This window comes from Heterodontus francisci, chromosome 18 (assembly GCF_036365525.1).
Source record: "Heterodontus francisci isolate sHetFra1 chromosome 18, sHetFra1.hap1, whole genome shotgun sequence".
NCBI classification, from domain to species: Eukaryota; Metazoa; Chordata; class Chondrichthyes; order Heterodontiformes; family Heterodontidae; genus Heterodontus; species Heterodontus francisci.
In genome coordinates this window covers 77,578,266-77,603,072 of record NC_090388.1, presented here as the reverse complement: position 1 = coordinate 77,603,072, position 24,807 = coordinate 77,578,266, and the positions used below count along the sequence as shown (strand labels likewise).

At 42.8% G+C, this 24,807-nt stretch overlaps 1 protein-coding gene across 2 annotated transcripts in view; it reads left to right on the top strand.

Moving 5' to 3' along the window:
• Window positions 1–24,807, top strand: part of LOC137379738 (V-type proton ATPase 116 kDa subunit a 4-like) — a 127,839-nt gene that overhangs the window by 19,594 nt on the left and 83,438 nt on the right. For both annotated transcript variants that reach the window (XM_068051044.1, XM_068051043.1), the window contains exons 2-4: window positions 305–436; window positions 1,871–1,949; window positions 10,066–10,163. In XM_068051044.1, coding sequence (XP_067907145.1) covers window positions 320–436; window positions 1,871–1,949; window positions 10,066–10,163 — 294 coding nt within the window. In that variant the 5' untranslated portion in view covers window positions 305–319. The remainder of the gene's footprint in view (window positions 1–304; window positions 437–1,870; window positions 1,950–10,065; window positions 10,164–24,807) is intronic.

Here is a 24,807-nt window from a genome sequence, read left to right as displayed (position 1 = left end):
TGAGCCCCCATTCCCCAGTCTCCCTCCCCTCTGAGCCCCCATTCCCCAGTCTCCCTCTCCTCTGAGCCCCCATTCCCCAGTCTCCCCCTCCTCTGAGCCCCCATTCCCCAGTCTCCCTCTCCTCTGAGCCCCCATTCCCCAGTCTCCCCCTCCTCTGAGCCCCCATTCCCCAGTCTACCTCTCCTTAGAGCCCCCATTCCCAATCAATCTCTCCTCTGAGCCCACATTTTTCAGTCTCTCATAAGCAGACATTTCCCTTCTAGTTTGTTTTTACTGACTACACACTTTAAATCTTCTTCCTCAGTGAAACGGCGGAAGGATGGCATCGTTGTTTCGAAGTGAGGAGATGTGCCTGACACAGCTCTTTCTGCAAGTTGAGGCTGCCTATTGCTGTATCTCTGAGCTGGGAGAGCTTGGCTTTATGCAGTTTCGAGATGTAAGTAAACGTTGACCGGCTTCAGTTTTTCACAATTTATTCTCGCCATCCCTAGTTCCCCTTGAGAAGTTGATGGTGAGCTGCCTTATTAAACAGCTGCAGTCCGTGTGGTGAAGGTATTCCCACAATGCTGTTAGGTAGGGAGTTCAATGATATTGACTGAGGGATGATGAAGGAACAGTGATATGTGTCCAAATGGGGATGGGGAATTTGGGGATGATGGTGTTCCCAAGCACCTGCTAGATGTCCTTCTAGCTGGTGTAGGTCATGAGTTTGGAGGTGCTGTCAACGTTCATGTGCTAACTTAAAACCTTCCACCACAGCTCTCGTTATCCCGCCCACAAGGATATCAGTCCTAGCTCTGTTCGAGTGCATCCCGTCCATCTTGAACAGATTCCTCCTGCCATAGAACTCGTCCCAATATTCCAAGAATCTGAAGCCCTTCCTCCTATGCCATGTCTCTAACATTACATTGACCTGCCATGTCCTCCTATTTCTACCCTTGCTAGCATGTGGCGCTGGGAGTAATCCAAAGATTACTACTTTGTGAGGTCTTGCTTTTTAACTTCCCCCGTAGCTCCTTTAAACTCTAACTGCAGGTCTTTAACCCTTTTCCTCCTTATTTTTTTGTTTCCAACATGGACCACAACTTCTGGCTCGTACCCTTCACCCTGCAGAATATTGTGCACCCTCTCTATGATGTCCCTTGCCATAGCACCTTGATGCCTCCCTTGAGATTGGTGTTGCTTACTTTGCTTCACAGGCTTTCTCCAGTGCTCTGGACGTCAGAAACAACAGTGTAAAGTTAAAGGGGAGCAAGGAGAAATCGAATACCAGTGAAATAGATGTCACCTTATGTCAGATCCTGCTCCAGTTTCTGCAAATGAAGCTGCAACCGACTTCAGAAACTGACTTTGGCCCGATGTTTGACTCCAATTTGAGGCTGGGTTTAGATTTCACTGTATACTGCATTTGTCCCATCTTTACAGATGAAACAAGCCAGCCCGTGTTTGAATAATGCCTTGTTGAGTCTTTTTTTGTGCTTGTGCCTTCTTTGGTTTCTCTGCAGTGTGATTGGAGTCAAGCTTTTTCAACTGAGCTTTATGGCAGAGACACAATTGTTGTTCCTGGGGGAATGAGTAGAAGCTTTGCGCCTCATTTTTGGTGATGACATATAGTGTAATTCATGGGACAAGACTCTTTTTCGTTCAATGAACTTCTTAATTTTCCCCCATCTTTCTGCCTTTCTTCCTGAAGTTCCCCTGAACCTCCGCCAATTTTTCATTTTTTAGGTGTGAGGCTGGAGACTGTGTAATGAAAGCTGTTTTTGTGGGGTCAGTGTGTGCAAGGCAGGCTATATGTCCGGCCCAATGTCCCCACACACATGTTCTTTCCAGATTTACTTTACTTTAGTGTGTAACTCTCTTTTCACAGCTGAATGCAAGTGTCAACTCGTTCCAACGGAAATTTGTAAATGAAGTTAGGCGTTGTGAAGTGATGGAGAGAATTCTTCGTAAGTGTGCAAGCATTCCAGATATGTTTTAGACTGTTTTAAATATTCTTCTTCTCCCCCTGCCCACCCCACCCCCTCTAACAACATATTCAATGCCTCAGCCATAGCTAGCCTTGGAATGGGACGAGGGTCATATGGAGCATAAATGCCAGTATTGACCTGTTTCTGTGCTGCAAATTCTATGCAATTTCCTGAAGTCTATTTTAAATTCATTGCTCTATTTTGAAGCTTTTTTTAAAAGTTAGACAAACCTTTCTGTTAGAACCATGACTGAGCTCTGCTTCCAGCACAACTCTGTCAGAGAACCAAAGGTTGCAAATCTTTCTGTGAATTTGATACAAATGAGTCTATTAAACTGCTGGTATGAAGTTCCTTCATCTAATTTCAGTAAGGCACTGCTTAGTAGACTCATGACTGAGCTCAGAGCATGTGGAGTCAGGGAATAGGTAGTAGAATGGATAGCAAGCTTACAAAACTGATAACAGGGATTCGGGGTTAAAGATAATTACTCAGACTGGTTGGAGGTAACAAATGGCATTCTACAGGGATCGGTGCTAGCACCAATGTTTGCTGCTTACGTAAGCAATTTGGACTCCGGAATCAGAATTATAATTTCAAAATTTGCGAATGACACCAGATTTGGGGGTATATTTAATAGATAATGACTGTGACAAAATACAAGACAATACTAATAAACTTGCAGAAGGGGTGTGTAAATGACAAATTAATTTTGATGTAGGTAAGTGTGAGACGGTGTATTTTGGTAGGAGACATAAGGAGGCCTCCTTGCACAATAAGAGTCTAAATGGGGTGTGGAAGCAAAGAGATCTAGGGGTATGCATTCACAAATCATTAACAGCAGTGCAAGTTAATAAGGCCATAAAAATGCAAACTAAACACTGCAGTTCATTTCTAGAGGAATAGAATTGACAAGCAGAGAGGTCATAGAACCTTGGTTAAACCATACTTGGAACACTGCACAGTGGTTCTGGTCCACGTATTACAAAATTGATATAGAGGCACTGGAGAAGGTGCAAAAATATTTACATGACTGATACCAGAACTGAGAGGTTACAACTGTGAGGAAAGACTGAACAGGCTGGGGCTCTTTTTGCTAGGAGAGAGAAAGCTGAGGGGTGACCCATTGTAGCTCTTTAAAATTATGAAGGGGCTTGATAAGGTAGATGTTTCTACTTGAGAGGCATCTAAGACTGGGACCATAAATGTAAGATCGTGACCAATAAATCCAATAAGGAATTCAGGAGAAACCTGTTTACACAGAAAATGGCTATATTGTGGGACTTGCCACCACATGGAATAGTTGAGGTGAATAGTGTAGATGTATTTAAGGGAAGCTAGATATACATATGAGGGAGAAAGGTATCCGTAGAAGGATATGCAGATTGGGTTAGATGAAGCAGGAAGGAGGCTTATGTGCAGCATAAACACAGCACAGACCAGTTGAGCTGAATGGCCCGTTTCTGTGTTGTATATTTTATGTATGAAACCAGAAGCAGTAAAAATATCATTAATCTCACTGCTGGCAGTATGCAGTTCTAGAGTGAGTCTGACATTCGTCAAACATCACTGCACTTCAAAACAAATCTTTTGAGAAGCAGAGATGATGTTTTGACATTTCATATAAATGCAAGATATCCCTTAACCCAAAATAAGCTGTCCCATATGATTGAATACAAGAAAAATATGGGAAATAGAGTCTTTGGCAGATTGAAACAGGAGGTGTAAAAAGTAAAAATCACATATGTTGCAGTGAGAATACTTCAATCTTAGGCTGAATAGAGAACTTAGATTAAATTTGTAACAGAAAAAAAGAATCTTTTAGCATTTAGAATCATAGCATACTTAAAGCACAGAAGGAGCACATTCAGCCCATCATGTCCATGCTGGCTCTCTAAGTACAATTCAGTTAGTCCCACTCCCCTGCTCTTTCCCCATAGCCCTGTAATTTCTTTTCTCTTCAGGTATTTGTCCCATTTCCTTTTGAAAGCCCCTATTGAATCTGCCACCACCACACACTCAGCAGTGCATTCAAGATCCTAAATCATTCATTACGTAGAAAAAGTTTTTCCTCATTTCGCTGTTGGATCACTTACCATTCGCTTTAAATCGGTGTCCTCTGGTTCTTGAACCTTTCACCAATGGGAACAGTTTCTCTATCACTCTATCTAGACCCCTCATGATTTTGAACACCTCTATCAAATCTCCTCTCAACCTTCTCTTCTCGAAGGAGAACAAGCCCAGCTTCTCCAAACTATCAATAAAGCTGAAGTTCCTCATCATTGGAATCATTCTCGTAAATCTTTTCTGCACCTTCTCTAAAGCCTTCACATCCTTCCTAAAGTATGGTGCACAGAATTAGACACAGTACTCCAGTTGAGGCCAAACCAGTGTTTTGCAAATATTCATTAGAACATCCTTGCTTCTATACTCTATGCCTCTATTTATAAAGCCAGGAGCCCTGGATGCCTTTTCATCCACTTTTTCAACCTGCCCTGCCAGCTTCAATGATTTGACAGAGCCACCTGGGGGTGCATCTTTGAAGGTGGCAGGACATATTGAGAGTGTGGTCAGCAGAGCATATGGGATCTTGGGCTTCATAAATAGAGGTATTGAATACAAAAGCAGGGAAGTTATGTTAACCTTTATAATGCTCTGGTTAGGCCCCAACTAGAGTATTGTGTTCAGCTCTGGTCACCACCACACTTTAGGAAGGATGTGAGGGTCCTGGAGAGGGTGCAGAGGAAATTTACCAGGATGAGGGATTTTAGCAGCAAGGTTAGGTTGGAGAAGCTGGCGTTGTTCTACTTGAAGCAAAGGAGATTGAGGGGAGACTTGATAGAGGTGTACAAGAATATGACAGGTTTAGATAAAGTAGACAAAGAAAAGCTGTTCCATTAGCTGATGGTACAAGGGCTAGGGGACAGACATTTAAGGTTTTGGGCAAGAGATGCGGGGGAATGTGAGGAAGAACTTTTTTTCTATGCAGCGAGTGGTAATGACCTGGAATCCACTGCCTATGAGGTTGGTGGAAGTGGAGATGATTGATTTCAAAAGGAATTTGGATAGGAACTTGAAGGAAATGAACTTGCAGGACTACAGGGATAGAGCAGGTGAATGGAACTGACTGGATTGCTCTAGGGAGAACCAGCATGGACTCGATAGGCCGAATGGCCGCCTCCTGTGCTGTAAATGACTCTGACACGATGTACCCCCTGGTCTCCCTGTTTGTGCACCCCTTTTGGAATTGAACCCTTTATTTTATATTGCCTCTGTGCATTCTTCCTACCCAAATGTATCACTTCACACTTCTCTGCATTAAATGTCATCTGGCATGTGTCTGCCCATTCCATCAGACTGTCTATGTCCTCTTGAAGTCCATCAGTATCCTCCTCACAGTTCACAATGCTCCCAAGTTTTGTGTCATCTGCAAATTTTGACATTGTGCCCTGTACACTCATGTCCAAGTCATTAATATAAGGTCATAGGAAATAGGAGCAGGAGTAGGTCATTCGGCCCGTCGAGCCTGCTCTGCCATTCAAACAGATCGTGGTTGATTATCTACCTCTACGCCATTTTCCCCCACTAGCCCTATATCCCTTGATGTCATTAATATCCAGAAATCTATCAATTTCTGCCTTGAACATGTTGTATGATGGAGCTTCCACAGCCCTCTGTGGTAGCGAATTCCACAGACTCACCACCCTCTGAGTAAAGAAATTCCTCCTCATCTCAGTCTTAAATGGCCTACCCCTTATTCTGAGACTGTGTCCCCTGGTTCTAGACTCACCAGCCAGAGGAAATCCACCCAGTCATGCCCTGTAAGAATTTTGTAAGTTTCAATGAGATTACCTCTTGTTCTTCGAAACTCGAGAGAATGCAGGCCCAGTTTCTGCAATCTCTCCTCAAGACAATCTCACCATCCCAGGGATTAGTCTGGTGAACCTCCATTACACTCCCTCTATGGCAAGTATATCCTTCTTTAGATAAAGAGAACAAAACTGTTCACAATGCTCCAGGTGCAGTCTCACCAAGACTTTATACAATTGCAGCAAGATATATTTACTCCTGTGCTCAAATCCCCTTGCAATGAGGGTCAACATACCATTTGCCTTCCTAATTGATTGCTGCACCTGCAACATAGCTTTTAGTGACTCATGAACAAGGACACTCAGGTCCTTCCCAACCTCTCTCCGTTTAAGAAATAGTCTGCCTTTCTGTTTGCTCTAACAAAGTGGATCACTTCACACTTGTTCACATTATATTCCCTCTGCCATGTTCTTGCCCATTCACTTAGCCTGTCCAAATCCCCTCGAATCCTCCTTGCATCTCATAGAACATAGAACAGTACAGCACAGTACAGGCCCTTCGGCCCACGATGTTGTGCCGAACAACTTACGTTCCCACTTAATTTTGTGTCATCAGCAAATTTGGAAACATTACATTTTGTCCCCACATCCAAATTATTTATATAGATTGTGAACAGCTGTGGCCCCACCACCGATCCTTGCGGTACCCGACTAATAAAAGCCTGCCATCCTGAGAATGACCCATTTATTCCTAATCTCTGCTTTCTGTCTGTTAACCGATCCATTGCAGTATATTTCCCCCAATCCCATGTGCTCTAATTTTGTTTACTAACTGCCTGTGTGGGACCTTATCAAAAGCCTTCAGAAAATCCAAATACACCACATCCGCTAGTTCTCTTTTATCTATGTTACAAGTAACATCCTCAAAAAAAAACTCCAACAGGTTTGTCAAATGTGATTTCCTTTTCATAAATCCAAGTTAACTCTGCCCAATCATATCAGTATTTTTCAAGTGTCCAGTTATCTCATCCTTTGTAATAGATTCTAACATTTTCCCTACTATTGACATCAAACTAATTGGTCTGTACCACTCCATTGTCTCTCTCGCTCCCTTAAATATTGGGGTTACATTTGCTACTTTCCAATCTGCAGGAATACTTCCAGAATCTGTAGAATTTTGAAAGATAACCACTGATGCATCCACTATCTCTATAGCCACCTCCTTCATTACTATATACCAAGAAAAGCAGTGGTCCTAGTACTGACCTCTGGGGAACCTCCTTTATACCTTCCTCCAGTTTGCGAAACAACAGTTTACCACTACTGTTTCCTGTCATTCAGCCAACTTTGTATCCGTGCTGCCACTCTCTCTTTTATTCCATGGGCTTCAACTTTGCTGGCAAGCCTGTTATGTGGCACTTTATCAAATGTCTTTTGGAAGTCTATGGACACCACATCAACCGCATTGCCCTGATCAGCCCTCCCTCATCAAAATACTCAATCAAATTAGTTAAACAATATTTGCCTTTAATAAATACGTGACAGCTTTCCTTAATAAATCCGCATTTGTTAATTTTGTCCTGGATTATTGTCTCTAAAAAGCTTTCCCACCACCGAGGTTAAACTGACTGGCCTATAGTTGCTGGGTTTATCCTTGCACTGTTTTTTTGAACAAGGCTACAACATTTGCAATTCTCCAGTCCTCTGACACCACCCCTGTATCTAAGGATGATTGGAAGATTATAGCCTGTGCCTCTGCAATTTCCACCCTTACTTCCTTCAGTATCTTCCAGCCACCTTTCTAATACCTCCTATTTATCAACTTTTAGCCTATCAGTGTCACAACTACTTCCTGTTTTGCTATGACTTCAGCAGCACCTTCTTTGTCAAAGATGGATGCAGAGTACTCATTTGTACCTCACCTCTGCCTCCATGCATAGATCCCCTTTTGGTACCTAATCAGCCCCACCGCTCGTCCTACTACCCTTTGACTATTTATATGCCTCTAGATTACTTTTGGGTTCCCTGTTATGTTAGCTGCCAGTCTCTTCTCAGACTCTCTCCTCTTATTTCCTTTTCCATTTCCTCTCTGAACTTTCTATATTGAACTTGGTTCTCACATACATTATTAACCTAACATCTGTCAACACGCACCCTTTTTCCGCTTCATCTTATTCTTGATCTCTTTTGTCATCCAGGGAGCTTTGTCTTTGTTGTCCTACATTTCCTCCTCATGGACTGTACCTGAAATGTGCCCTTAAAGACAGGCCATTGTTCTGTACCAGTTTTTCCTGTCAATCTTTGATTCCACTTTACCTGGGCTAGATCTGTTCTCATCCCACTGAATTTGGTGGTCCTCCAATTAAGTATTTTTACTCTGGATTGCTCCTTTACCATAGCTGACCTAAACCTTAGGACACTATGATCACTGTTTCCTAAATGTTACCCTACTGACATTTGATTCACTTGACCCACCACATTCCCCTGAACTGGATCCAGCAATGCCTCCTTCCTCATTGGGCTGGAAATATACTGATCAAGAAAGTTCTCCTGGACATAGTGCATAGTACCCTTTACTACCTCAGTTTATTTTAGGATAATTAAAATCTCCAATTATCACTACTCTGTAATCTTTACACCTCTCTAATTTCCCTAAAAATTTGCTCTTCTCTATCTTTCCAACTAGTTGCTGGCCTATATAATACACCCAGTAGTGTAGTGATACCTTTATTGTTTCTTGGCTCTAACCAAATAGATTCTGTCTTTGACCCACCCAGGACATCCACTCTCTCCAGCACTGTAATTTTCTCCTTTATTAATACTACAACCCCTCCTCCTTTCTTTCCTTTCCTATCTTTCCTGAACACATCGTATCCAGGAATAGTTATTACCTAGCTCTTCTCCCTTTAGAGCCAGGTCTCTGCTATCGCCACATCATATTCTAATGTGGTTATCTGTGCCTGCAGCTCACCAACCTTATTTATCACACTTTATGCATTAATATAGTACAAGTCAGCATACCAAAATAAAAGCCAAGTCAAATACAAAGAAAATGGAAAGTTACATGAATAGAAAGTCTAAGAATTGTGAAAGAAAATTGGCAAAATAATCCATAAAGGACAATAAAAAGGTTTTCTTAGGAAATATTGGTAGTAACAATCATCAATACACATCTAGGGCTGCAAGGGGGCGTAGTAGACGTGGTTTATGTGGATTTGCAAAGTCATTTAAGTGCATTATGGCAAAGATAATGGCATATGTAATTAAGAAAATTGTTGCCATGTGGACAGAGAAGTCTGGAGGGCAGAATGCAAAGTGTCTGGGTTAAAGAAGGTTTCTTGAATGGAATGGCATGGAGCGTACAGCACAGAAACAGGCCATTTGGTCCAACTAGTCAATGCCAGTATTTATACTTCACATGAGCCACATCCTACTCTAACTACCCTTTCCAGTCTGCCCACCACCACTCCCTCCAAATCTCTTTATTCTCTTCTCCCTCCTGTATGCAGCAAGCCTCCCCTTAAATGCAACAGTGCCATCTGCTTCCAGTGTTCAATCTGGTAGTGAGTTCTGTGTTCTCACCACTCTCTGTTTAAAGAAATTCCTCCTAAATTCTTTATTAGTGGGTATCTTATGTGAATGCCCTTGTCCTGAAACAATTTCTAAATCTAAATTATTTATGTATATGGCGAAGAACTGGGGCCCCAGTATGGATCCCTGTGGGACCCGAATCTCTACCTTCTGTTAGACTGCGAAACTACCCTTAGCTCCTATGCTCTTTTATCTGTGTTGTAGTCACCTTTCAATCCATTCTGAGACCTGGCCTGTGACTCCCCATTCTGTGTCACGAGTCTCGTATGTGGCGCATTGTCGACGGCCTTCCGTATATCCATGTATACCATATTCATTATCTTGCCCTTGTCTACTCTTTGTTATTTCTTCAAAGCATTCAGTAAGGTTGGTTAAAGAGGAAGCTTCCTTTTAGAAATTCATGTGGACATTTTTTCTTATAATCTTGGACTGAAGAGATTTAGTTCTCTCCACCTTGCCCCACCACACCCTCGAACAAGATGTTGACTGAACATCATAGAATGATGCTCTGCAAAAATGGCTGCATATGAACTCGGCTCACTGAAGTAACAATTCTAAAATCCCTGATTGTGCCTATTGATATTGTTTGGATTAAGATTTGCTGCTGAAGCTTTGATTGTGAGAACACAGCATGAGTTACCACCTGAAGCAAAGCATTACCTCTTGTTTATTTTCTACTTGTTGATGTGGATTTGTAGGATTTCTGGAGACTGAAATGGAAAGGGATGAGATTGCTGTCCAAGATGATGGAGAGAATCCCCAGGCTCCTCTTCCAAAAGATATGATTGACCTGGAGGTAAGGAGGAAAATCATGTGGAGCACAGATTATTGCACACTAGACCTAGGGGATGTAGTCACTCTTGGATTCTAATCTAGAATGATAAAATCAAGTCTGCTGTTGGCTGGCTGAAAGGGTTGTATGTGAAACAAGTTAATGTTATCTCAATGGGTGCAGACCCAGAGCATTTAACTGCTAACAATAGGGTATTAAAGCAGTTTCACTGGTGCTGGATGGCCGTTTGAGGAAGTGGAGAAGCTAACAGAAATGTGGGCGTGGTTCATATGTATCAAGGGAGCATTACTCTGTATATGTCTGTGATTCCAAGTCTTTGGCCCTGATTTATGTTACAGAAACCAATGTGATCTGTTGGACTGGTTTTGATCACCTAAGGAATTTTCCAGTTTCCACCCCTTGCCCCCAGTTGGCCTGGGTTTTTCTTGTGTTTTGCCTCTCCCAGGAGATTACATGGCTGTGGTAGGGGAGACTATATGTTGTGTCCACAAATGTGTGGGACAGGCTGGATGATCCAGTAGATTTTTTTTGCCTGGTATTTTCATATGCTCGTATTAACAAGAGTGTTACATTTAAAGGAGTATTGCCAGTTGGGGTTTTACTGAAGTTCAGTTCCAGGAGTCTTCTACTCTAAATACCCAGCTCAAATACCAGTCTGGCGGATGTCAGGAATTCTTAATTCAGTCATCATTTGCTGCATCTGTCGCAGTGCAAAGTTGATTGCACGACAATATACTAAATCTCTGGAATTTATAGCAGGTTCTTCACTATCTGAAAAAAGCAAAGGTTGGTTAATATTTGCGTAAAGCCCTTTCTCTTACAATTTAAACTTCTCACCCAGCATTCTTAACCCATGCTCACAGTAAAGAGACAGTTCATAAGCTGATTCTTGATCCTGTGAACTAAAACTTGCAACCTTAGGCATACCATCAAGGAGATCGTATGCATGTGACTAACAATTACCCTTTACCAGGGTATTCTGCACCAGAAACTATGTGGGTTGCCAATCATGTTCTACCCATATCATTCAGATTGAAATAAATAGTTGAATTTGTTTACAAATGTGATAATTACATGGAAGTGGAAAAATGTAGCAAGTAATAGTACACTACATGACTTGCACATAACTTAATAGTGCTAAAAATAGAGTCCAAAGTCTTAGTAACTTCCAAAGTCTTTTAACTGAGTCTCTGATGAAAATTTATGTGGCAGAGTTTTCGATGAAAATCTGATGCCAGAAGCATGTAGGAGAAGCAGAGAGCTAAAGTCCTCAGGGAAAATTCTCGTCTCTTGTACCCAATCCCAAACAGTTCAGCAGTTTCGTGGTAATGAGGCCCAAGGACCAATTTTAGGTGATCCTTGTAGGAGACGGGCCACCCGTTTCACGCCCATAGTTTGTTGCTAACCAATTTCTATCCCATCGTTTTTCTCTTTAGGGATATATTATACACCACATTGACAATAAACTAGTTCATTCATCCATCTAAAGATATCCTAGCATTACCTCAATTATAGTTTCCAGTTGTTAAATGATTCCAGGGTTTTTGCCTCCACTGCTCTATTTGCAAATTTATTCTACACTTTGATCACTCTTTATGAAGAACTTCCTAGCAGTACCCTTCTCTAGTTAAACCTGTATCCTGAGTTCTACTCTCACAGATTAATCTAAGGTACAGTTCCAGGTTAACTACTTTTATATCCTTAACTAACTTAGACGCCTCAATAAGATCACCGCTCATGTCTCTTTTCCTGGCTGACAAATCCAAGTTTCTCCAACCTATCCTCAAAATTCAGACTTTATAACACTGGGAACCAGCTTCCTGTATCTCCTCTGAACGGCCTTCAACACTTGAAAATATCCTTTGATTTTTGATTAATAGAACTGCAATATTCAAGGAGCAATCTGATCAGAGCTCCATAGCGTTTGATTGTTACTTCCTCTGATTTGTATTTTATGTTTTGGTTATGTAATTCAATATCATGCTGGTTTTGACTGCATTCCTCCGTGCCTGCCTATTCCTGGTTTCTGATTCATATGTCTCTCGCTGGGTATTTGTCTCCATACCTGTTGGCTAACTTCTCCTCTACAATCTGTCTTGTCTAGGATCCTGTTTAAATTATTTTCTATTGCTTCCTTAATGTTCTTCCCAAGTTTCTTTCTCCTTGCTCAGTTTAAGTGTAGCCCATCTCCTGCACTGGTTCTTTATTCTGGAATGATTCCCAGTTATTTATGAAGATACCATTGTTTCTCTCGCTGCTGGCTACTCATTTATCTTTTGAATTCTTTTGGTGAGCTCCCTTTCTTCCCCCTCCACCCCGCACCCCCCAAACACTGGGAGTATATATGAGAACATTACTGTGTATCCTTTACCTTTGAATTTTGAGCCAATTCTCATGTATGCGGTCTTTAAGGCCTCCATCTTTCTCTTTGTGGCATTTAACCCTAAATGGACATTTCAGATGAGAAGTTAAATTGAGGCCCTGTCTGCCCTTAGATTCCATGGCACTATTTTGCAGAAAAGCAGGGCAGTTCTCCCCAGTGTACTGGCCAATATTGATCCCTCAGCCAACGTCACTAAAGCAGATTTTCTGTTATTATCTCATTGCTGTTTGTAGGACCTTGCTGTGGGTAATTGACTAGCGCATGTCCTACATTACAGCAGTAATTACACTTGTTATGACCAGGTGAGAAAGGTGTCTAGGGTTCCCTCTCAGCCTTCACCTGGTCTTACCCTAATAGGGTTCAATTTTTAAAACACCGTGTTTTTAGCTCCCCCTTGGTGAATCCTTCTTCAATAATTTCCACTTATAAGGCAAAGAAACCAGCACAAACAGGTTTTCTTAGGTTTAAAGAAGAAAGGTTGAAATTTATTAAACTTAAACGCTAATTCGGTTAACGCCTACGGGTACACGCGCGCCCATTCTAGCATGCTTGTGCGATATATGCAGATAGAGAGAAAAGAGCAGAAGAAAAATGAAGTGGCGAAGTTTGAGGCAATCTCTGAAGAGGGTTTTTGTGACAGTTCTTTGAGCTCACTGTAGAGTCCTTGATTGTAGGTAGATCTTGCTTTTTGTTGGGGCCCAGTATTCTTCTTCAACTTTGTTCGCTGTAGGAGACTTCTCTCTCTTGGGGTTCATGTGTCTTCAGGGGATTTGAAGTTCCGTGAGAAAGAGATGGAGAGCCAGACTGGAGAGATCTTCTTCAGTCCAGGAGCATTCTGCAGTCTCTTCCAGTTCAAATTCTTCGTACAATTCAGAAAAACCCAGGTTGCCAAGCAGGTTAGTCATGTGAATAGCTGGTCTGACCACTTCTGTTTTTGGATTCTCTTGTATTAGCCAACCTTGGAATGTCTCTTCTTACACACAATGCCTGGTGCTCAAAGTCCATTGTGGGTTAAATTGGAACAGGGAATAGCCCCTTTGCCCCTCCAGCACTGTCTGATAGTATACAAATGTTTTTTCCAGCCACGGTTGATCTGTTTAACAAGTCATTTCCTTGCTCCAGCAACAATTTTAAATCAGTGTTCAGATGACAAAATTAATATGCCTCATCCTTGGCAGGTGCGGGGGTCTGCATGACACCTCCACACACAGCGGAATGAGATGCGATTTTTGAAGAGAGCATTTAATTAAAAGGGTTGCGAGAAAATATAAGATACAGGGGAAAAACACACGTCTCACTCTCTGTCATTCATTCATTCATAAATCCTCAAACTTATTACAGCCTGTCTTTCCTTAGTGGCAGTGCTGCTTTAATGGCTCCTTTTTTGGCATCCCAATAAACATGTGGTTTTTTGGGGAAGTTTTTCTTCAGTTTGCCCATTTCCATGGCTGCCTAGGGTCTTTGAGATGGTTAGGTTTAATCAGCCCTGAGTTGGTTTTTTTTTCCAGGAGAGTCAGGTCTATCCTTAACTCTGCTTCAGTGCTTTGCTGAGTCATGCAAAGGCTTTTGACCTCAGGGGATGGGTGGTTCTCTTTTCTTTCTGACTATGAGGAGGATTCTTTGCTAATCTCCCGTCTGTCCCTTGGGATACTCCTGCCTGCAGGTATGCGTGCAGGCTCTACTGCACTCCCCTGTGGCACGTTGACTATGTGATGCATCACCCTCACAGTTTCTCTGCCCCCTTGAGGTTTTTCTTTGTCTCTGCAGGTTCCTGTAAATGCTGTTAGCAACACTGGTGAGGTGCTTCTAGAGTCTGCATTTACTTAGGAGGATGTGGGGTCTAACTTTTCACATTTTTCGGGGTTGGCTGACCAGACAGAAGAGGTTTTCATCCGGGATTCACCTGGTCTTCCTTTAACCTGCCCTCCTGGTCATTTTTTCCCCTTCCCTGTCTAACCTTTTGCCAGCCTTGTGCCTGCCTGTTATCTTTTGTTCTCAGCGGGGGTCCCTTACAGTTCACCAGCCCTCTGCTGGAGGGTCCTCCTAACTTAGGGGTGCAGGTTTCACTGTAGGTTGGGGTTTCCGCTCAATCTGGCACATGTGGCAACTCCTGCTGTGCTCCACCACATCTTTGTGGAGCTTTGGCCAGTCAAACTGCTGTCCTATGCGGGCTGTCTTTCATATACCAGCATGTACAGCTACTGCAGTCTCGTGGGCCTTCTTAATATTTCTCTCTGCTATCTCTGCGGCACCACTAGCTGGTGAACCACCATCCACTTCTTGCTCTCAGGTCTGTAAGAAGAACTCCATTTCCTCATCAGTACCTCATTCTTTAAATAGTAGCAATCAGGGACTCTCTCTGCTTCACTTTCAGACTGGGCAGCCTGTGCTAACTGTTGCAATACTGGGTCGGCTCGCTGAGCCTCAGCGAGGGAAAATCCATTTAATTCATTGCCTGGGTCTCCTAACTTTCCAAAGAAAGTCTCAGACTGACAGACCTGGTCATCTGCCTGCAGTGCCAATGCAGTCTCCTCTGGGGAGCTGGTTTGATCATGGCCTGATCCACTACACATTCAGGGAAACTGCAGGGAACTGTCTCCTACCACTGCCCTGTCTCTCTGACCTCCTGCGGTCTTTCTTTCACTACTGGGGGGGCTACCACCTTCACCCCCGCCAGATCATTACCTACGGGCAGGTCAACCCCATCCACAGGCAAACTAGGGACAATCCCTATGGTCATCGGTCCCGAAACTAGGTCGCACTCCAGGTGCACCCTGTATACAAGTAAAGGCAGACACTGCCCTCCAATACCATTCACCACCATTCTGGTCTTTACTGTGCTCTTTGGGGGGAAAAGGTCAGGCCTTTTCCCAGTAAAAGGGATCTGGTGGCCCCCGTGTCCCTAAGAATTACTATGGGTTTGCTTGCCCCACTCGAGGGGTATGGTGTTACTTTCCGTTCAGCCACAAAACCCTGATAACCTTCAGGAATCCTATTGACTTTTCCTGCACTTGCAGCCGTAAGCTTCCTGGGTTGGACTCTTACTGCAGTTAAAGCCACAGATTGTTCTGCTACGCTTTCCATCAGGGTCCCTTCTCCACTGAGCGGGGGTGTCCTGATTAACCCTACAGGTTTTCCCTTTAGTTTCCAGCAGTCAGGTTTTGGGTGACCTGCCTTATTACAATGGAAGTACACAGGTCTCTAGGTCTCACTCCTGCTCACAGGACCTTCCTTCTTGGCTAGAGGAGGACCCCCTGTGCCTCCTGCTTCACTTTCTCTCCCAGGACTGCTTGGGCTCCTATCACCTTCCCACCCTTTGTCCTTTTCGGATTTGTGCGGGTGACTAGGAAAGGTTTCCCCCCGGGAAACCGACTTATAAATTAAAGTAAACTCATCAGCCAGAACGGCTGCTTGCCGGGCTCTCTCAACCCGTTACTCCTCTACTTGGGTCTTTATGGAGAGTGGGAGAGAGTGTTTAAGTTCCTCTAACAGAATTACTTTTCTTGGATTCTCATAGCTGAGCTGTGCTTTAAGAGCCCTCAGCCACTGGTCAAAAGCCAGCTGCTTACTTCTTTCAAACTCCAGATAAGTTTGATCAACTTGCTTCTTGAGGGTTCTAAACGTTTGGTGATAGGTTTCGGGTACTAATTCGTATACCCTGAGGATAGCGTTTTTTTTTGTCAGTTCATAAATCTGGCAACAGGGAATAAACCTCCATGGGCTTATTCGGTTAGCTTTCTTTGTAATAAAAAACAGGCCAGGTCTCGGCTGGCCATTTTAGTTGCCTTGCCAGTTTCTCAAAGGACACAAAAATCTTTTACATCTTCCTCATTGAAGTTTGGGATTAGTTGAGCTAGTTTTAACAATTTTGTACCCAGCCCTGAATTATGCTTCTCCATATTGGCAATGCTTTCACTGGGGTTGCTCTGTCGCTCCCTAGTTAACTCATGCCACTTCAGCACTCTCTCTTCACATTCGTTCTGGAATATTCTTTCTCTCTCCCTCTCCTGCCTTTCATTTTCTTCATGTTCTATCTGGAAGGCTCTTTCTTTCTCCCTCTCCTGTAATTCAAGTTTCCTCTGTTCTAATTGTATCTTTGTTAACAATACCCTGTTGGGATTTACTTCTAACCCTGTTTCTGCTTCCTCAGATTCAAGGGGAAAATGGTTGCCACTAGTCTTAGGAGTTCAGACTTCGTAGCCTTGCCGTGTACAGTGATCCCACACCGCTCAGCCATTTCCCTCAACTCCTCCATAGACAGTGCTTTTAACTTATCCCAAGTTACTTCATCCTAGCTTGGGGAGCTACTAGCTTCAGTTGCAGACATGTTGGTATTCAAACACACACAACCACAAGAAAACCTGTATTGAAATCTTGCTCTTTTTTGATGTGGAACAATTTGCCTTCCCACTTCCAATTTTTCTCGTTTGTGCATAAAGTCCAGGATGATAGCCCCCAAATTTTTGTTACGACCAAGTGACAAAGGTGTCTAGGGTTCCCTCTCAGCCTTCACCTGGTCTTACCGTAACAGGGTTTAATTCTAATTAATTAGCTCCCCCTTGGTGCATCCTTGTTCACTAATTTCCAATTATTAAGCAAAGACACCAGCACAAACAGGTTTTCTTAGGTTTAAAAAAGAAAGCTTGAAATTTATTAAACTTAAACCCTAATTCGGTTAAAGCCTACAGATACATGACGCGCCCATGCTAGCATGCATATGCGATACACACATGCAAATAGAGACAGAAAAGAGCTGAAGAAAAATAAAGTGGAAAAGTTTGAGGCAATCTCTGAAGAGGGTTGTTATTACGGTTCTTCGAGCTCACTGTAGAGTCCTTGATTCTTGCTCTTCATTGGGGCCCAGTATTATTCTTAAACCTTGTTCACTGTAGGAGACTTTTCTCTCTTGGGGTTCATGTGTCTTCAGTGGATTTGGAGTTCTGTGAGAAAGAGATGGAGAGCCAGACAGCAGAGATCTTCTTCAGTCCAGAAGCATTCTGCAGTCTCTTCCAGTTCAAACTCTTTGTACAATTCAGAAAAATCCAGGTTGCCAAGCGGATTAGACATGTGAATAGCTGGTCTGACCACGTCTGTTTGTGGATTCTCTTGTATTAGCCGACCCTGGAATGTCTCTTCTTACGCGCAATACCTGGTGCTCAAAGTCCATTGTGGGTTAAATTGGAACAGGGAATAGCCCCTTTGTCCCTCCAAGTATTGTCTGATAGTATGCAAATGTTTTTTTCCAGCTGTGGCTGATCTGTTTAACAAGTCATTTCCTTGCTCCAGCAATAGTTTAAAATCAATGTTCGTATAACAAAATTAATATGCCTCAATCTTGACCGGTGCAGAGTGTCTGCATGACACACTTCATTTGCTGTAAAAAAAAAAAAAACTTTGGGTATTCTGAGGTCACAAAAGGCACTATATAAATGTAATTTTGTCTGTCTGCCTTCCATTACCATTGAGTCACTATCTGTCCTATCAATATCCCTGCTGACCTTTCCTCAGTATGTACTGCTGTAGCTCTATGTAGGCGGCTCACCATCCAGTAAAGGAAAGAATTTGCTTTTATATAACTGCCCTTTACAACCTCAAGGTATCCTAAAGTGCTCTACAATCAATGAAGTATTTCTGATGTGCTGTCAGTGATGCACTGTAGGGAACCATACTGTTTTTATGATACACCTGGCTATCCATTTATCTAAGCAAAGTGTCATCTACGACTACAATCTCTGTGATCTGCAGACATTGTCTATATCCGTGCTATCTTCCTTACTTCTGGGACTTTGTTTCCCTCTACAGTGTTGTACAGTGCCAAGTATCTTTGGGTAACTTTACTGGGTTTCCTACATTCTTGTTTTATAAATAAGTATCTCGAGTTGTGTGATTGCCTTTAAGAGTAATGTACATTTAAGATCTTTAGTATGCTAATGAGCTAAGTGCCAGGATAGAGTCATGTGACTACACGCCAGTCTCACTCTGTAACTAACACCAAGAGGTGGCTTCTGTAAATAGTTAGCTCTGTGCTATATACAATAGTTATCTGTTAATAAACATATTTTGAGATCTTCAACTACCTGAGCTTCACGTATCTCATTTATGGTGCGTCAGGCAACATAAAAAGCTTCTCTTTACATGGTGGCAGTTGTGGTATGAAGGCAAGATCCAAGATTGAAGACTACAGGAAAACAGTTTTTAAAACTACCTACAGCTAGAAGAGAGAAAGCTAACAGAAAAATACTGGTCCAAACAGGGAAAGAAAAAAACACTTACCTCCAGCTGTAGAAGACAGAGTGATGGGTGGCACAGTGGTTAGCAGCGCAGCCTCACAGCTCCAGCGACCTGGGTTCGGTTCTGGGTACTGTCTGTGCGGAGTTTGCAAGTTCTCCCTGTGACCGTGTGGGTTTCTTCCAGGTGCTCCAGTTTCCTCCCACATGCCAAAGACTTGCGGGTTGATAGGTAAATTGGCCATTGTAAAAATTGCCCCGAGTGTAGGTAGGTGGTAGGAGAATTGAGGGAAGGTGGGGATGTGAGAGAGAAAATGGGATTAACGTAGGATTAGTATAAATGGGTGGTTGATGGTCGGCGTGGACTCAGTGGGCCAAAGGGGCTGTTTTTGTGCTGTATCACTCTATGACTATGATGAATGACAGGCTGCAAATCAATCACTGTGATCAGGTGAGTCATTGTGCCAAAAGTATAGGAATCCCTGTAGGGAAAAAAAGCAAGGCCTTTAAGTCCTTTAAAGATTGATTTCTTTTTCCTCACAAAGGCTCCTGGGAGAGTGAAAAATACAGGGAAGATCCAATCCCTTTCTTAGGCTGATCAGGTCAGCGCCGTTACAGGAAGCACCCGACAACAAAAAGCACGGGAATCCTCCATTAACGTGCTCGCAGCTAGAGCTATAAAAAGAAACCCATTAAATCACTCCAGCATGAAAAGCCTTCACTCACTCAGCCAGAGTTTTTAACAAAAGCATTAAAACCACTCAGCCATGAAGAGTTGCCTATTAAACGGCTGTATAAATAAACATCAGCAAGAAAGAGCACTTGAAATGCCTATTGCACAGCTGTATAAACAAACAGACTAACGTGCTGGAAGCAAGATAAACAGACAAGCACTGCTAAACACCTGTTGCTGTCAATTAGATCAACGAAGAGAGTTTTTAAAGGGGAAACGAGTTCAGAGTCACAGAACTAGGTCTTAAAGCAGGTTTTCAAGCAAAAGAACAGCAGAAAGATGGATGCCAATTTTCCCAGCATGAACTGGAAAGCGTCAGATATCCTATCCGAGTTCAAACTGGTCCAATAGAGAATGCAATTATGCTTTACAGACCAAATAATTGCAGAACCAGAAAAACAAGCTGTAAAAATGCTAATTGCAATTGGAAATGAGGGTTTGCACAGAATCAATACCTCAGGCGAATCTGACGAGGACTAGAAAGATCCCACAAAGATATGGAAAGTCCTGGAAGATCAGCTCAGATTAAGAGTGAATTTTCAAATTCACTGCCTGAAATTGATGTCCTGCAGGCAACAGCCACAGGAATCAGTCCACCAGTTAATCAGCAGATGCCGTAGCAGGTGGAAACGAATGCGATTTCTCAGAAGCTGAGCTGTCAGATCGAATAATGGGTTTGGTGATCGTACCAACACCCATTGAAGCGTTCCAGAAAGACCTCTTGGGGGAAAAACAAAGGTCACAGCATCGATGCATTGCTGGAAGATTGCAGGAAATAGAGCTGGAGACTGAGCTACAGACACTGCGATGCATCAGGGAGGGGGAACATTACCTGGACACTTTGCTCCAGAAGGCAGTCACACCCCTTAGGATAGGGTCATCTGTTTTGGTCAGTGGTCAGGGACAGGAAGGTGTGACTGTGAGTCAGGCAAGTCAGGTGATCAAGAAGGTGGAAGTGGAGGAGCCTCAGCCTTTGCAATTGAGCAACAAGTTCAAGGTCCCTGCAGCTTGTATGGACAAGAGCGAGGGCTGTAGTGTGGATGAGCAGACTGACTGTGGCACCATGGTACAGGAAGCCATTCAGGCGGAGGGAGCAAAAAGGAAAGTAGTGGTAGTAGGGGGAAAATATAGTGAGGGGGATTGACACTGTTCTCTGTAGCAAAGAGTCTAGAGGCCTGTGTTGCCTGCCAAGTGCCTTGGTTTGGGACATCTGCTCAGGACCGGAGAGGAACTTAGTGGGAGGAGGTGTGGTGGGGGGGGGGGGGGGGGCAGTGGATCCAGTCATTGTGGTCCATGTAGGTACCAAAAGACATAGGCAGAACAAGGAAAGAGGTTTTGCACAGTCAATATGAGGAGCTAGGCACCAAATTAAGAAGCAGAACATCAAAAGTAATAATCTCTAGATTATTAACTTAGCCATGTGCAAATTGGAGTAGGGCAAATAAAATTAGAGAAATGAATGCATGGCTGAAAGACTCGTGTGGTAGAACTGAGCTCTGGTTCATGCGGCATTGGCATCAGTACTGGGAAAAGTGGGGGCTGCACCATTGGAACGGTCTACACCTGAACTGCGCTGGGGCCAGTGTTCTAGTGAGCCACATAACCAGGGAAGTAGAGAGGGTTTTATACTAAATAGTGAGGACAAGGGATCAAATTTGGGAAGATGTGGGAAATCAAAGAGTAGAGACAAGACAAGAGAGAAAGGTATTAATATGGGAAAAGATAAACCAACCGTGACAGGAAGGGACAGAGATGACAAATGTAAGAGTAAATCAGTGGTCAAGGCGAGAGGTTACAAAAATAATAAAAGGACAAAAGTAAAGGCTCTGTACATGAATGCGCATAGCATTTGAAACAAAACAGATGAACACGCAGTGCAAATGAAAATAAATAAGTATGATCTGATAGCCATTACAGAGACATGGCTGCAGGATGGCATAGATTGGGATCTGAATATTGAAGGGTACATGACATTTAGGAAGGACAGGAAGCTAGTAAAAGTGGAGGCGTGGCTCTGTTAATTAATGATGGTATTAGCACAATGACCTAAGTTCAGGAAACCAGGATATAGAAGTTGTTTGGGTCGAGATGAGAAATGATAAAGGTAAGAAGTCACTTGTGGGAGTGGTGTACATGCCCCCTAACAGTAACCACACGGAAGGATGGGGTATAAAGGAAGAAATAATGTGTGCTGGTCAGAAAGGTATGGCAATACGTATGGAGGATTTTAATCTACATATAGACTGGAAAAATCAGATGGGCAAAGGTAGCCTAGATGAAAAGTTCATAGAATGTTTACGATAGTTTCTTAGAACAGTATGTTTTGGAGCCAAGCAGAGAGCAGGCTATACCGGACCTGGTATTGTGCGACGAAATATGATTAATTAATGACCTCGTTGTGAAGGCGCTCCAGGCAGCAGCGATCATAATATTCAGTTTGAGGGAGAGAAGAGTGGGTCTAAGACTAGTATTTTAAATTATATAAGGAAAGTTATGAGGGCATGAAAGCAGAGCTAGCAAAAGTGAACTGGCAAATTTGGTTAAGGGATAGGTCAATAGAGATGCACTGGCAGGCACTTAAGGAGATATTTCAGAATACACAGAATAGATGCATTCCAACAAGAAAGAAAAATTCCAACGGGAGCACCCACCATCGGTGGTTAACTAAAAAAAGTTAAAGATATTATCAAACTTAAAGAAAAAGCATATAATTGCGCAAAGATGGGAGGCAAGTCAGAAGATTGGACAGAATATAAAAAGCAGCAAAGAATGAATAAAAGATTAATAAGGAGGGACAAAATTAGAGTATGAGAAAAAGCTGGCTAGAAATATTAAAACAGATAGTAAGAGTTTCTGTAGATATTTAAAAAAGAAAACAGTTAACAAAGTGAGCATTGGTCCTATAGAAAGTAAGTCTGGGGAATTAATAAGGGAAATTAAGGAGATGGCAGATGAATTGAATGGGTATTTTGCATCGATCTTCACCATTGAAGATACAAGTAACATCCCAGAAATAGCTGTAGATCAGGAAATGGAAGGGAGGGAGGAACTCAAGAAAATTACAATCACCAGGGAAGTGGTACTGAACAAATTGTTGCAGCTGCAGGGTGACAAGTCCCCAGGTCCTGATGGACTTCATCCTTGGGTCTGAAAAGAAGTGGCCAGTGAGAGAATTCATGGGTTGGTTTTGATTTTCCAAAATTCCCTAGATCGGGGAAGGTACCATGAGATTGGAAAATAGCCAATGTAACTCCTTTATTCAAAAAGAGAGGGAGACAGAAAGCAGGAATATACAGATTAGTTAGCTTCATATTGGTCATAGGGAAAATGATACAAGTTGTTATTAAAGACGGTATAGCAGGGCACTTAGAAAAATTCAAGGTAATCAGGAAAGTCAACATGGTTTTGTGAAAGGGAAATAATGTTTTACCAATCTATTGGAGTTCTTTGAAGAAGTAACATGTGCTCTGGATAAAGGGGAGCCAGTGGATGTACTGTACTTAGATTTCCAGAAAGCATTTGATAAGGTGCCACATCAAAGGTTATTGCGGAAAATAAAAGCTCATGGTGTGGGGGTAACATTTTGGATAGAAGATTGGCTATCTAACAGGAAACAGAGTCGGCATAAATGAGTCATTTTCTGGTTGGCAAGATGTAACGAGTGGTGTGGCACAGGGATCAGTGCTGGGGCCTCAACTTTGTACAATTTATATGAATGACTTGGATGCAGGGACCAAAGGTATGGTTGCTAAATTTGCTGTTGACACAAAGATAGGTAGGAAAGTAAGTTGTGAAGAGGACATAAGGAAGCTACAAAAGGATATAGATAGGTTAAGTGAGTGGGCAAAAACCTGGCAAATGGTGTATAATGTGGGAAAATGTGAAATTGTCAATTTTGGCAGGAAGAATAAAGAATCATATTATCTCAATGGTGAGAGATTGCAGAACTCTGAGATGCAGAGGGATCTGGGTGTCCTAGTGTATGAATCACAAAAGGTTAGTATGCAGGTACAGCAAGTAATTAGGAAAGATAATAGAATGTTTATAATTTATTGAAAGGGAATTGAATACAAAAGTAGGGAGGTTATGCTTCAGTTATACAGGGCATTGGCGAGACCACATCTGGAGTACTGTGTACAGTATTGGTGTCCTTATTTAAGGAAGGATGTAAATGTATTAGAAGCAGTTCAGAGAAGATTTATTGGCCTAATACTTGGAATGAGCGGGTTGTCTTATGAGGAAAGGTTGGACAGGCGAGGCTTGTATTCGCTGGAGTTTAGAAGAGCAAAAGGTGACTTGATTGGAACATAAAATTCTGAAGGGTCTTGACAGGGTGGATGTGGAAAGGATGTTTCCCCTTGTGGGAGAATCTATAACTTAGGGGTCACTGTTTAAAAATAAGGGGTCGCCCATTTAAGACAGATGAGAAATCTTTTCCCTCAGAGGGTCATGAGTCTTTGGAACTCACTTCGTCAAAAGGCGGTGAAAGCAGAGTCTTTGAATATTTTGAAGGCAGAGGTAGATAGATTCTTGATGAGCTAGGGGGTGAAAGGTTAGTAGGGGTAGATGGGAATGTGGAGTTGAGGTTACAATCAGATCAGCCATGATCTTATTGAATGGTGAAGCAGGCTCGAGGGGCCGAGTGGCCTACTCCTGCTCCTGATTCGTATGTTCGTATGAAATACACAGCCATTGTAGCTGGACACTAGCACTTGCAAGCACTAGGTCCAGCCAACAGTATCGGCACCATTACCAGGTGGAAAAGAACAAGCAAACTGTGTGGTAAGTGTCCCACTCATGACAAAATTGCCCTGCATTCCGAGACCTGTGCATGGCGTGCAGTGTAAAAGGACACTGGGCCCGCCTATGCAGGGATAATGGCTCCAAATCTGCAGCCAAAAATAACGGTCGGACACAAGCAAACAGAAGACAGGCGCAGCAACACGCAACAACAGCAACAAAGCACCAGAGACCTGCATAAACGCAAGCCGAAACATGAGGTTCACAGAGAAACAGAACTGAGAGAGAAGCAATTCTCAGAAGACAAGCAGATGTTCTAGGTTGTGAACCTGACACATCACGTTGATGAAGTCAAATAATTGGAAGCTTTCACCACCATTAACATCACATGCCCAAAGAAAGCTGGCAAACATACACTCAAGGTCAAGATTGACACCGACACTCGTGCAAATATCCTACCAGTCCGAATCCTCAAAGATATGTACCGGAGTCATTGGAAATCCATGATATAACTGACAACTGCCATGTTATCTGCCTACAGGTTACCCATCCCTACAGTGTCAC